The 13,682-nt window shown below is 36.4% G+C and overlaps 1 protein-coding gene across 2 annotated transcripts in view; it reads right to left on the bottom strand.

Moving 5' to 3' along the window:
• The window catches only part of LOC136705579 (inositol polyphosphate-5-phosphatase A), a 194,741-nt gene that overhangs the window by 120,322 nt on the left and 60,737 nt on the right, over nt 1-13,682 (bottom strand). Inside the window, exon 3 of one of the 2 annotated variants that reach the window (XM_066679216.1) lies at nt 1,831-1,931. The exons of the other annotated variant lie outside the window; for it this stretch is intronic. Within the exon in view, the coding sequence (XP_066535313.1) occupies nt 1,831-1,931 (101 nt within the window). The remainder of the gene's footprint in view (nt 1-1,830; nt 1,932-13,682) is intronic. 2 annotated transcript variants of the gene reach the window in all.

Raw genomic sequence — 13,682 nt, 5'->3', positions numbered from 1 at the left:
ATTGTCTGTAAGTGCTTATCCAGTTCAGGGTCACGGTGGGTCCGGAGCCTACCCGGAATCATTGGGCGCAAGGCAGGAACACACCCTGGAGGGGGCACCAGTCCTTCACAGTGCGACATTCACTCACACACACACCTATGGACACTTTTGAGTCACCAATGGGAGGAAACCCACACGGACACAGGGAGAACACACCAAACACCTCACAGACAGTCACCTGGAGCAGGACTTGAACCCACAACCGCCAGATCCCTGGAGCTGTGTGTCAGCGACATTAGGATAATAATTAAAAAAAGAAATTGAAGTTCAGAATTCCCATCATTATCACACACATAGGTGCTATAGCGAGTCCATGCTGAGCAGATTTTGTTTTAGGCTCTGCTACTTATTTTATTTCCCCATCTAATAAGCGAATTATTCAGTTAGATATTAGCTATTTGTTGTGGGTGGGTGGGTGGGGGGGGGGGGGTTCAGTTACAAATTTCAGCACTTTTCAAACCTGGAACATACAGCATTAATATTCAAGCATTTTCAAGGATGTCAAGCACCCGTACGAACCCTGAAAAGAAAATGCTTAGCTGTTGCCTCATCTACAGTTAATATTACACACATTAACAAGTACACTCATAAAAATAAAGGTGGTAAATTGGGTTCTTTGAGCCAAGGCATAGAAGAACCACTTTTGGTTTCATAAAGAAGCATTTTGCTAATAAATATTAAATCGTAAAATAACCTTTACATCAAGTGAAGTTTCTTTAAAACGTTTTCTTCACACTCACACGTCTCTTTGACAATCATGGTCCTTTTACAGAAACAAAAGAGGTTCTTCCATTTGTAACTACGCTCAGTTGTTATAGTTCAGCAGTTTAGCTCACAGACATTTACAGCGTCATTCAAAGATTTAAAGATATTATGGCTTAGAACATGTGCAATAAAAATCAATAATAAATCATTTATTTATTTAAAATAAACGGAAACAAATGAGATTGTTACAAACTTACTGACACTGTTAGAATACTTTACACAAAAGTAGCAAATTTCTTCCAGCACAGGGTTTCAGCCTTAGAACACTAAGTTATTATTAATATGTTTCCCCTAGACACTGTAAGTCTTTTCTAACAGATATTACTGTTCTTGCCTACCTCATGACCAGGAGAGGGCTCCACTAAACTCTCTAAATGAGTACATTTCTTGGATGGGAAATGCCTTAAATAATGCGTGATGATCCAGAATACCAATCAAGCAGCTGAGTTCCATTGAGGGTAGACCTTATTTGCAAGGCAACAAATCATTAGAATGAAACTAAACAAGTTAATAAGTAAAAATGAACTCAAAAGAATGAAATAATTAATAATGGACAATTAAATTATACAATTCTTAAAATTCTAAAATAACTATTAATCTAATTATAGGGGGAAAAAATACTACACTGTGACCCAAGATATTCCCTGATCATAATAATTTTTTTCTTTTTCAAACCAATTGGTTATTTCATTGCTGGGTAATAATCCAACAGTGCTCCTGCTTAAATACAAATAACTAGTAAGAGGTGCTTCTGGTTCAGAAGACTGACCCATGTTGTTGCAAGGAGGTCAGCAGACATCTGGACAAGGTCTGTGTTTTACATATCATTCATTTCTTCTTGGCACAACTGTAATACACCAACGATACATGTAGGACACCAAGAGGGTTGAAAGCTCATGGAAAGTTTTCTTTTTACTGTGTATTTGGGTAATCAGGGCAAGCTGCCGTCAATCATTCTGCAGATAACATGAATAACACTCTCACACTAGACCACATTTGTAGCACGGATGCAACAGACAAACTTACTTGACGAAGCTGTCCACATGCGTCATTGATTCTTCATAATTCTTCCCACCAACTTCTTGACAGTGTAACGCTACGAAGTGTGGTTTGTGCATGTGCACTGTCTGTAACAAGGAAAAAATAAAAAATTAAAAAAGACATCACGGGGCGGGGAGTGCATCAACGAATAGAATGTTGATAATAAAAATATTAGAATAAATACCAATCATTTTTACAACATTAAATAGTGATACTGTGTATGAATGTGTCGGGGTTAACCTTTCCAAATCTTACCTCTGGGCACTAATGTCTTATTTGAGGTTGTCTTCCAATATCTAGTTTTACAACTTAATAAATACTTCATTATGTTAAACTAAGTGTGCTGGTGATGTAACAAATGCATACGGTCAGGGAGAAAATCACACCAGCTCACAAGACATCTAATTCTTTTAAATGTGTTGAAATGATTTATAAGTGGTACAGAAGCACCAGGCTTAATATTTTTACTTATTATTTTAAATAATAATTATCTCAGGTGATTAGGACTTTGCAGAGTACTACCGTAAAGTATGTCACAGGAACATTCACTCACCTATGTGCAGTTTATATTATGGAAGATAAATAATGCAATAGCAACTCCATGCAGTGTATGGACAATACTGCTGTTGTGTTCATCTTACTATCTTTGTATGTGTGTGTTTACTTTTAGAGTGCCCCCCAGGTACAATACCCATCATACTCATCTATTATTATTATTGTCTATCATGTATCATCACTACACATTCAAACTCTCACACACACACACACACACACACACACACACAAAATCCCGCATATGAAGGCAAACGTAGAGCAGGCTTCAGGAACTTAAGACACCGCTTAAGAAAGCAAGATGAACTGTTTTAACCAGGATAATAAATTAGAATGTCATCAAAAATTTAAAGTGATTTCAGTAATTCAATTAAAAAAAGTTAAACCCGTTATATGCATTCATTACAAACAGAGTGATCTATTTCAAGTGTTCATTTCCTTTAATATTGAAGATTATGGCTTACAGTCAATGAAAAACCAAATATATATAAAAAGGCAAGTCCATAATAAAAGCAAACCTTTGAGTGACTGAGGAGACCTTGAACATGGCAGAGGGTGGTCACCATGGAGTCACATGACTGAGCTCTAAAAGGTGTTTGCGTGTTCGGGGCGAACGTGTCCTGCTGTTTTGAGGTGTGACCCAAAACAGAAAATCTATACTGCAGTGAATTACAGTACTCATAGGCACTCATGGGTCGGGACTTTAGATGCTGGGCAGGCCATAGATCGTAGTCACCCAGGATTTGTGAGTCCCAGGGGGCTGTAAAACCTAGGACGGGTGTAGGCTTTTAGGTCTCCTCCACTTGCCAGCCTGCATTATTCCCACTAAAAGCCAAATCAAATAAAGGTAATGTATAGCAATAACACTATGGATTTTCCATCAGCCTATGGCGTGCCACTTAGTTGGATGACCCTCTGTAGACCATAGGACCTAGATTTCAAAACTGCATTAAATTAGTAGACCTTTCAGCCAATCACCTCTCTCTAGTCTTTTTAAAGCTACTGCCTTTTACAGTAGTGCACACCCTTGTGTGAGTGTAGAAGAATGGTTTGTTCAGGTGAGTGAACCGAATGGACTGAAGAAACCAGTGGGAAGTGGTGTTACGTGACTGGGGGTGTCAGGGTAACACTTGCCAAGGCTTCACAAACATTCATCTGTGTGCTTGTATGTGTATGCTTGCGCATGCGCGTGTGCGCGTCCAACATTGACTGCCAAGGCCAATAAACAGACCACTCTGTCCACAGCAGCCAGACCTCACTTGACTTTCCTGAAATGTACCGATAATAAAAAACCTAAATTACAACACACCATGTTGTGTATTTCTCCATCTCCTTTGGATATAGCTGCTTTTATGCGCTTTTATATATATCAGTACTGTGCAAAAGCCTTAGCCACATAACAGTATTATTGCTAATAATTGCGGTGCTTGTATAAAATTATAAATAATTACAGTTAATATTACATACAGTAAAAGTAGAAAGAGCTATTTTCTAAAAAGTAGTATATGTTTTGTGAGGCGTGAATTGAAGAACAAATTTTTTTTCCAGATACTGATCGTATGGATTTGTTAAATTAACAGCACACTTGATTTAACATAATGAAGTATATATTAACCTGTAAAATGAGGGACTGGATTACAACCTCAAATAATACTACACTGACCTGAGGAGAGATTTGGAAAGGGTTAAACCAACTTATTAACAAACAGAATATCACTACTTACTGTAATGATGTTATTGATTTTTATTCTAAAACTGGACTTTTTTTTTATTTAACTGCATTTTGTTTTTTACAAATAATAGCTTTTTAAATCTAATTTTCTTAGGTGTCTAAGATTTTTCACAGTACTATATAACAGTAACTATAACTTCTTTAAACCGAGGCCTCAAATATAAAGCACCTATTCAGCATGATTTTTCCCTAGACCCAGAGAAATATGAGTCAATGTCCGGAAAAAGGGGGAAAAAAATAATACTACGCTTTATTTAGAGTGTGGTGCCTAAATAGCCATTTCAGGGCATGAACATAAACAGGGCTGTATGACAATGAAAGTAACCATTAAAATATATGTATGAAACCCACCATCTCAAATCATTATAGTAAGTGATTTTTCTACATCACTTGAACAGTTGAGTTTCAAAGCTATTTAAAATAAAATCTCTTTACATTCATCTAGATTTAAACGTTTAAATATAAATTACATGTAATGATGTGTTTTTAAAATATTATTTAAAGCTGAACATCTATAATCATTCAATGCAAGCATGAGGGATATGGCACTATATATTTTTAACCATCATGAGGAGTTCTTGAGCTTTTTTGACTGTGATAACTGTCGGCTGACTAATTTACAGTAACCTTTGAGCTATTAACTAAACTTTAGCGTACATATACAAAATCTTGAGCAACACTGCTATTGTATTATTTAAACTACACATTAGTCATATTTATAACTTTTTAAGTTTACATGGTATCTTTGTTCAGGGCATACACAGACAGAAACCAGGGGTCTGGTGTAAAACGTATCACCCTCACAAGCACTGAACAGCCCAACACTGCTTTTATAATCCCAACAGAAAGAAATTCCAATAAAATGGGACACTAGAACAGTCACACATGAGCCTAGGGTTACCATGCGTGAGCAGAGGGGTATATAGCCTCCCAGCACTGGGTTGTGGAGTACTGTGGAGCACTGTTAGAGATGAGGTGAATTGATTAAATTCAATTAATTCCTCACAATTATGTACTAATATCTTTTTTTTTATTTCCTCATTAAAATAACTGATTCAAATGAAATGTCAACAAGCATTGTTTACTACATTTATTCCTATATAAAAATTATTTTAACATGTCAGTAAGAAGACAAATACATTTTTATATAAATAAAGACTACTGTACAAATAATACTACAGAATTCGTGATCTGTGTTTACAGATGAGAACTTCAAAAGAAAAACTGTAAAACAGAACTGAGCTAAACTGTTGATCATAATCCGTTACACAACGACACACACACACCCACACACCACCTCAGGTAGTGTAGATCACGGATGCAAGACAGTAGGAATATTTGCCAAAGAGGAGTGTGTTCTCTTTCTCTGGGTGTAAAATGTTTATAGTCATATTCCTATGCATGGCATTTCTCACTAGTCAGTGTTTACATTGGGTACTGGGTACATGATCTGTTAAATGGGCAAACAGATGAATAAACGACACAGAATCCACACCATGACTTTATCATCATGCCTCTAACTGAGGCCTTAGTGACTTCACAAGTAAATTTGTTTATACAGGAAACACTGTCATTGTGTATTTTTGTTTCACATTGTATACAGTTTCTTTCATTCTCCTTTGAACAGAGGGAAGCTGAAATTCAGTTGAGTGAATTGTGTTAACCATATGGTGTGAAAAAAAGAAAAAGAAAAAAAAAAAAATTTCACCCCACCCCAAATTTCACACAGACATAGTAAGCACTGTCACCACCTGTCAGCGTTATGCTTTAACACTTTCCACTTCATCTGCATGGTCATGCTTCTGGGGGAAAGGCTAAAACAGCATCATAGAATGTGTGAGGTAATATGCACTTCAGTGGTTGAGCTCCAGCAACAGGTCAATAGAAAAGGGAAGTTGCCTACATGTGTGTGCTTATGCTGGGGCTGTCAGCTGTGCTCAAAAATTAAATAAATGCATTCCTTCGTTTGTTTTTCATTCAGTACTTTTTTCACTTAAAAAACATTTTTTAAAGTGTGAAAAAAATTATTAGGACCCAAACTGCAATAGCCACATTTTTAGGTCCATGTCTCTCAAATCCCCAAGAAGATGAGTACTGTTGTGTTGTAAAGTTGAGGGTTGCAAGAACAGCAGACAAATAATAATAAAAACAAAAATAAATAAACAATATGCAGCTTCATTATTGCTTGCACACCTCTGTAAATATTTCCATTTTTAGATGTCAATATTTATATTTTAAAACCCTTTTAAGACACATGGATATTCCATAATTTCTGGGGCAAATCAATAACCAATAATCATCATAGTGTTGTTGACAATACTGAGGTCATAACCAAACCTTAATTTGTTCCTCTTTTTTCTATTTTACATTGTGCACAATATTTTTACATCATTTAGCAGACATAAATAATGTCATTCATCACTGTAGATGACTAAAAATAAATAATTAAATAAGGCACATTGACAACTAACAAGTATTTAATTATGGGAGGAAATACAGAATATACTATGAGTGAAAAGGGCCATGAGGCAAAAATAGCTAAAATGTGAGAGTGTAGATGAGTAATAATAATACAGTAATATATAATATAATGTAGATATAATATGTCATATATGGCATTTGTGTACACATACTATAAAATGTGCTATAAAATATTTTATACAGGGAAATGCAGAACGATATGAATAAATATAAAATATAAATACTGTAATGTTGTGCAACTAAGCATTATGTTACATTCATTATCATAGCGTAAGGAAGGTGTAGGTTCATAATTGTAGGTTCCCAGGTTCAAGTTTAAAGTGCAAGGCGTCCAAAGTTGGTAATGAGTGCTAAAACTCTGGGGAAGAAGTTGTTGGCATGTCTGCTTATGGCTGGAAGAAGAGATATCCAGGATGAGAGGGGTCAGCTGTTATTTTGCCAGCATGCTTCATCACTCTGCTGTAGTAGATGTCCGTGAGCATTGGCAGACTACAAGCTGTGATGTTCTCTGCTGTCCTGATTATTTGCTGAAGTTTGGCTTTTTCTTGTTAGTTGGAAAAACCAGTCCAGATGGTTAAGGATGATGTGAGAATAGATGCAATTATCGCTGCTTAAAACTGGATCATCAGACTCTGAAGCAGGTTGAATTTCATCAACTCAGGAAGAACATTCTTTGCTGTGTTTTCTTGACTATGGAGTGTTCCTCTCCCACATCAGATGGTCCTGGGTTTGATCCTCGCATCATGTCAATGTCTGTGTGGAATTTCATATGTTCTCCATTCCACAATCCAACAATACAGGTTGTTATTTCAGCTGGCTATGCAATAATGCCCCAGGTTTAAGTGTGTGAGTGACTGGGTTAATGCGTGATGCATTGTGCTTATTCTTGATATAGTCTGCACTACACCATTTTATTTTGCTGCATTCCATTTGAACTCAAATGATGAAATGTCCAAGTTACTAGTAAGAAATTTTAACAAGAACACTGTGGAGTCAAAAAAGGGTCAAAAAGATTTTGAGTGTGTAAAACAATACTCACAAATGTAACAGATTTTCTAACTGCGTTTGAGCAAATACATACACGTAAAACGAAATCAGTGTTCTGATTGGTTAAACCAGGGGTGCACAACTCCAGTCCTGGAGGGCCGGTATCCAGCAAAGTTTGGTGATTCCTCTGCTTAAATACAACCCTTAAACCTGTCAATTAACAGATGAGTTGAATCAGGTGTGTGTGAGCAAAGGAATCACCAAACTTTACTGGATACAGGCCCTCCAGGACTGGAGTTGTGCACTCTTGGGTTAAACAAACCTCGCAATGTGATTGGTCCAGCTAAAGCTTTCCTATTGGTCCATCAATTGGCCGTCAAAACAGGGTCTTAAATCCACAACTGCAAAAAAAAAAAAAAAAAAAAAAAAAAAAAAAAAAAAAAAAAAAAAAAAAAGATTCACTCACGCAGCAGAGAAGGCGAATGTGTGGATTTTTTCCACCTCATTCAAAAACTCCCACTGTCACATTTGGAACATTAAACAGGTCTGCTCTTGCACATTTTAAGCCATTTGAGAAGGTACTGATTCACAAATTCATGACATTTGATTTACAAATGCAAATTTTCTTTTTTTTCATATTTGTGAATTTAAATTATTATTATTGTTGGGTTTTTTTTATTTGTGCATTCCAATACATTTGTGGATTTTAGTTTTATGTGTATGTAGTTGCTCAAACACAGTTACAAAATCCGTTACACTTGTGAGTATCGTTTTACAAACTCAAAATCTTTTTGACCGTTTTTTTTTGACTCCATAGAACACCCATGCAAGTTGGATTTCCTACTTGGAAAGTTGGGAGGAGACTCATCAACTAGTTCAGAATCCAAGATGCCCATCCACACATAAACTGTGTGTAAAAGCAATAGTATCATGCAGTTTATTAGCACTCCTATCTATGTGTCTCATTAAATAAGCTTTACACACAGTACTGTCCAACTGCAATATGTGGGTGTGTTTCCATAGTGTTTGTATGTGTAAAATATCACACAATGTAGTTATTAACTAGTATCGCTAACAATGCTAACCAAGAACAAGCTAATCATGAAAACCGAGGGCAGGTATATTTAAAGATAATTCATTATGGTCCAGTTAAAGAAAATTTCCTCCAAGCAAGGTCTGCAACCTCATGTCTAACTTGCATTATGATCAGTGCCATATCCTGCATACTTAATTGGCTTAGTAGTTATATCAACATTTTCTGTAGTCAACAGCTGAATTTCAAATCAAATTTCTATTAAAGTTACAATTCAAAATATTTCAATATTAGACAGTTTTTACACTGATTTGAACAAATTATATATAACAAATACTTTAAACAAAATTTTATTAAAAGTAAAATTTAGAAGTCAAAAATACTTTGAAAAAAATGTACATATTAAAAAGTGTCTAATGACTTGTGTTGTAATTGCAGTGGGTGGGAGAGACTTTATCCGTAACAGCAAGTTAATTGGCTTTTTTTGCTGAAGTGCAGTTCTTTGTCCATAAACAAACCTCATGTTCAATGTTAAGAAAACTCCCATTCATATTTCAAATGGTGATCTCTCTTTTTAATTACAATATATCTGGTTTTACAGTACACAACACTGTCCTAAAAATTTTTTTATCTCATCCCCTGGGCTATCTTTATTTGCCCCAGGGGAACAGTGTCTGGTGTCCTGCCCTGTCTGTGGAGCCCATTCACTCAAGTCAGTGCTCATCACACTGCATAGATCTGATAGGCTGATTAGTGGCATGTGTGATATGAACAACACAGCGATTGGTCTGTGAATTTTCTGAAACTCTAAACCTGTACTGTTATGACTAGAAACTTACACCAGTTATAATAAACACTCAATTCAAAATCAAATCAGTTATAGGCCCAGGTCTGGACAGAACAGTGTCTGGGGCCAGACATGGACCACGGTTTGTCCATCCACTTGTTAAGTCGTGACCTATCAAGCTTGTGAATCATCACATCCAGGTCTAAACCACTACTCATTACTGCCAACTTGGTGATATGCCGCTAGATTTAGCAATATTTTAGACACACTAGAGTTTTTCTTTTAGCAACCTTTTGTACAAACCTTGGCTTCTTCTCATAGAAAATTCATAGGATTGACCGTGAGTGGGAGACATTCTACTGCTCCCAGAGATGGAGCTGTGGGAAGCCCAACTGTCGCTCTGCAGCTCCTCTGTTCACTGAGATGGAGCAGCACAGTCAGTCCACACAGCCTCTCACACAGATCAGAATGAGCTGCGAATGTGAAACTAGTGCTGCCCAAGACATTTTTTCTTATTTTTATGTTTAATTTATACATTTTTCTAAGACATTCAGCTTTATTCAAACAGTAATATGTCTTACCAATATATGGCACAGGCACAAAGGTGCAAACCGGGAAATGATGAAACGTCGCGTGTGGAATCACACTTTGTGACAATTTGTGCCACCTGACCTAGGATACAGGGTTAAATGGAAGGCTTGAGTGTGACCTCATTCCTAGCTCCGACATCAGACAGGTAAATAGTAGGAAGCATTAATCTCTATATCTATGATCAAACGCAGTTTTGTTTGCCGCATCACACCCAGAAACATCATACTCCCAGGTTTATCACCTTCAGGGATCTCAGAAATAACAACCTTTCTGCTTTAATGAACTAATTTCATCAGTATTCCACCCCTCAGTCTTTGTTATCTCCTGAGGTAATTCAATATGAAAACATTATCACAACTACCCTAAATATGGATCATGAATGATGGATCATGAGGCCTTTTGTAGTTCTGCCCTATGGTTTAACTTCTGAGCAGAAGCTTCTCAGTAGGAAACTCGGTTGATAGTGCATACACTTGCCTATAAAGATCAATGCCAGGCTGCATAAAACACCTTAGGTGAAAATATTCCAATAAGGTCCCCCTTAACCCTTCCTTTTTTAAGAAAATGTTCCCTAAATGTCAACTATTGGGGGGAAACGTGGTTCTCGCTGGTTGCTTACATTCAGAAGCGTTGTGTCTTTTAAAGTGGAGCGGCATGTTTGAGGGGGGAAAAAATGACTGTTGCTGAAATTTAACGTGTCTGCAAGTTTTTATTCACTGTTTGAATTACTTCTTTTAAACTCACTTACAGAACATTGGGGCTTCATAAACACTTTAAACTGGTTTTGAGTATGCAAAGAGACTGGAGAGCTAGCAAAATGAAAACATCTGAATTTTATAAAAAGTATTTTTTGAGTACAATCATCAATATTGTCTAAGTCCTATAATTATTAGCTGAAACACATTTAAGCAAACTGTTGCATAAAACTCCTTTTCCCTTAGAATTATTTAAGGGATGTAAAAGCTCCCCTTAACTTATTTTGTGTTTTGGAGGTTTTTGAAGCTGATCGTTTGCCTAGGTGAACTTTGAGATAGAGATATACTCCAGCAACTCTGAGTTTAAGACAGTACAGATTTGATCGTTGTTAGATATATGAAGTCACTAATGAGCTGGAAGACCACCTCAGACACTCAGACACATACGTTACCCATAGTTTACAGCTCCTGATAGCGTCAAGCTTTTTTTCTTCACTATTCTTTTAAAAGTATACATTTTTCCTCCTTGGTCCAGTTACTTTTTCTTTTCTTGTTCAGCCCTCAACCTTCCCTTTTGTTTATTTTAAAAGCCATAAAGACAACACTCAAACAGCAACATCCAGTGAACTACTTTTTTCCTGAGGCATCGTTGTCATGGAAACAGTAGACATTTACAGCCACAAAACTTTAGTCACTGCAATAAATCCCTTAAAGTTTTTCATTAGTCAAGTGAAATGTCTCAGGGATTTATGCAACACATCTAAAATCTTCTTCTACTTAATGGGAAACTTAAGGTGTTTTATGCAAGGTCAAGAGTGACTGTCAACAGCAACTGCCAATGAACTCAAAGAGCCATTGTCACTACTGTCAGTAAGCAGCCTACCAATAGCTCTCAGTTTGCCCTATCACATGATCTCTGCTTTAACTTTTTGACATTGTTTAATAAAAAGGCTCTCTATATTTATTTAAAACTTCAACAGTCTGCTGGCTCTGTGGACACCCCAGAGTCCTGCCCTTCTGGTAACATTTATTTATGCACGTTCATTCCAGTTGATCAAAGTTCTGTGGCTAGGCTTATCAAGGGATCTGGTTAAACTGTGCCATTCGCCTCTCTGCCCTCTCATAACCCAAGCTCTCCATTACTCCCTTAGGTCTGATTCAGTAGCTCCCAATCTAAAACTGTTTGCAAATACCTGAGTTCTTAAGAAGCTAGGACTTGAGCCTGAAGATTTTATAATGGTGCCCTTGCTACGAAGAACCATAAACATGTTTTGTTTGTTGTTGATTTTGCACATTTGCACCAAGCCCTCTTATAGACACCCACATGCTTTGCTGATTAGCTGTGCTGTTAGGCTTAGATTAACAGTTTGTAATCGCCTTGGATCAACAGGTTAGATCGCACAGGATTAGTATCACCTGTGGACAAGGGATAATTTTTTTATGAGCATCTCAGAAGATTTTATCTCATCCGAATAGACCATTTCAGTCAGTTTTTCCTGTGTGCACTCTCCCATTTAAGGAAAAAGTATTTTACCTACAGTAAAGCAAATAGCAAAAATAATCCCAGTTATAACAACCCAGTGCCAATAGTCATGTGTGGAAATATTCTGTAAAATCCTGTGATAAAGGGGTTTTTCACTGGTTTTCTCAAGAACAGAAGCGCTAGAGGTATTTAGTGATGTAATATACGGTTAAAGAACTAGGCTAAGCTCAGCTGCTGAACGACAAGCCACAATCAAATCCAGAAGACAGCCTAACGGTCACACAGAGAAGAGAAATTTCTGGAAGTGCACAGTAGTCCTACATGTGTATCTTAATCATTAAGTTACTATCATTAAATGACTTAAAATTATCAGGTAGATTAATTGTGTGAAGATGTTATGTAAAACACATCTCCTTTTGGCAGACTCCTCACTCATTATCTGTTAGTTGATTGAACATTTATTGCTCCTAAGGGGATTTGTCTTGCACATAAAAAAGCCACTTTAAACAGACTAAAAACTCCAGTAGCTCTGCTGTGTCTGATGCACACTGTGTGACAGAAAGTGTGAATCAAACGGCCACTCCCATCTCTGTTACTTAAACCAAAATTTCTTATCGAATGTGAATCCATCATAAACATTACATGTCCTGCTTATATATTAAAAAAAAAAAAAAAAAAAAAAAAAAAGGGGACATTAATGCAGCTCCCTCATGGAAAATATTTCTGGCCTGAATAAGGCTTAAGAATAGCATATTCTGGCTATTTAGATATTATTATGTCTTAGGTTGCATCTAGACTGGTCTGCTGTAATGTTGTTTTCTTTGGGCTCCCTGTCTGTTGTCCAAAAGCAAGAATATGCTCTGAACTCAGTGACTCAAGTAGTTTAACATTCCAGAAAATGGAAACATATAAGCCCTACACTCAGATGCTTTCAGTGGCTTCCTGTCAAATTTAGTATACAGTACAAAATATTTGTTCTACTTCTCAAAACAATTTTTGCGAGAGGGCTTTGAGTAGAGCAGGCTCATGACACTGGAACTATATTCCACCATATCTTGGTGCTTGCATGTCTTTTTCCTCTTTAGAAAAAAAAAACTTGTACAAAAAAAAATATTATTTATATTTAATTTACTATTTTTAACCTTTATCTAGTGTGGTTTATATGACACCAGTGTTATTTTATTTGTTATTTTAAAAGTTATATTTTGATTCTGTTTACTTTCCATAGAATTTTGTAGTGTCCTTGGGTATTTTGAAAGATTAAAAAGATCGTTAGTACTAATACAAGACAATATTTTTATGTTTTTTGTTCTGATCCAAAAAAGAGAGAGAAACCAGGCAAGCCTAGTTTTGTCAGACCACATTTAGCCATATTATAGAGGTTTTTCTGGCATTTAAAAAACAGTAAACCCAAAATACATACCATTGTCACTGGAAGGTCTGGAGAAGCTTCATATCAATGTGTTTGTTTACAATAACAACAAACTATAAAATAA

The sequence above is a fragment of the Hoplias malabaricus genome, chromosome 8 (assembly GCF_029633855.1).
Source record: "Hoplias malabaricus isolate fHopMal1 chromosome 8, fHopMal1.hap1, whole genome shotgun sequence".
NCBI classification, from domain to species: domain Eukaryota; kingdom Metazoa; phylum Chordata; class Actinopteri; order Characiformes; family Erythrinidae; genus Hoplias; species Hoplias malabaricus.
This window is presented reverse-complemented; position numbering and strand designations above follow the sequence as displayed.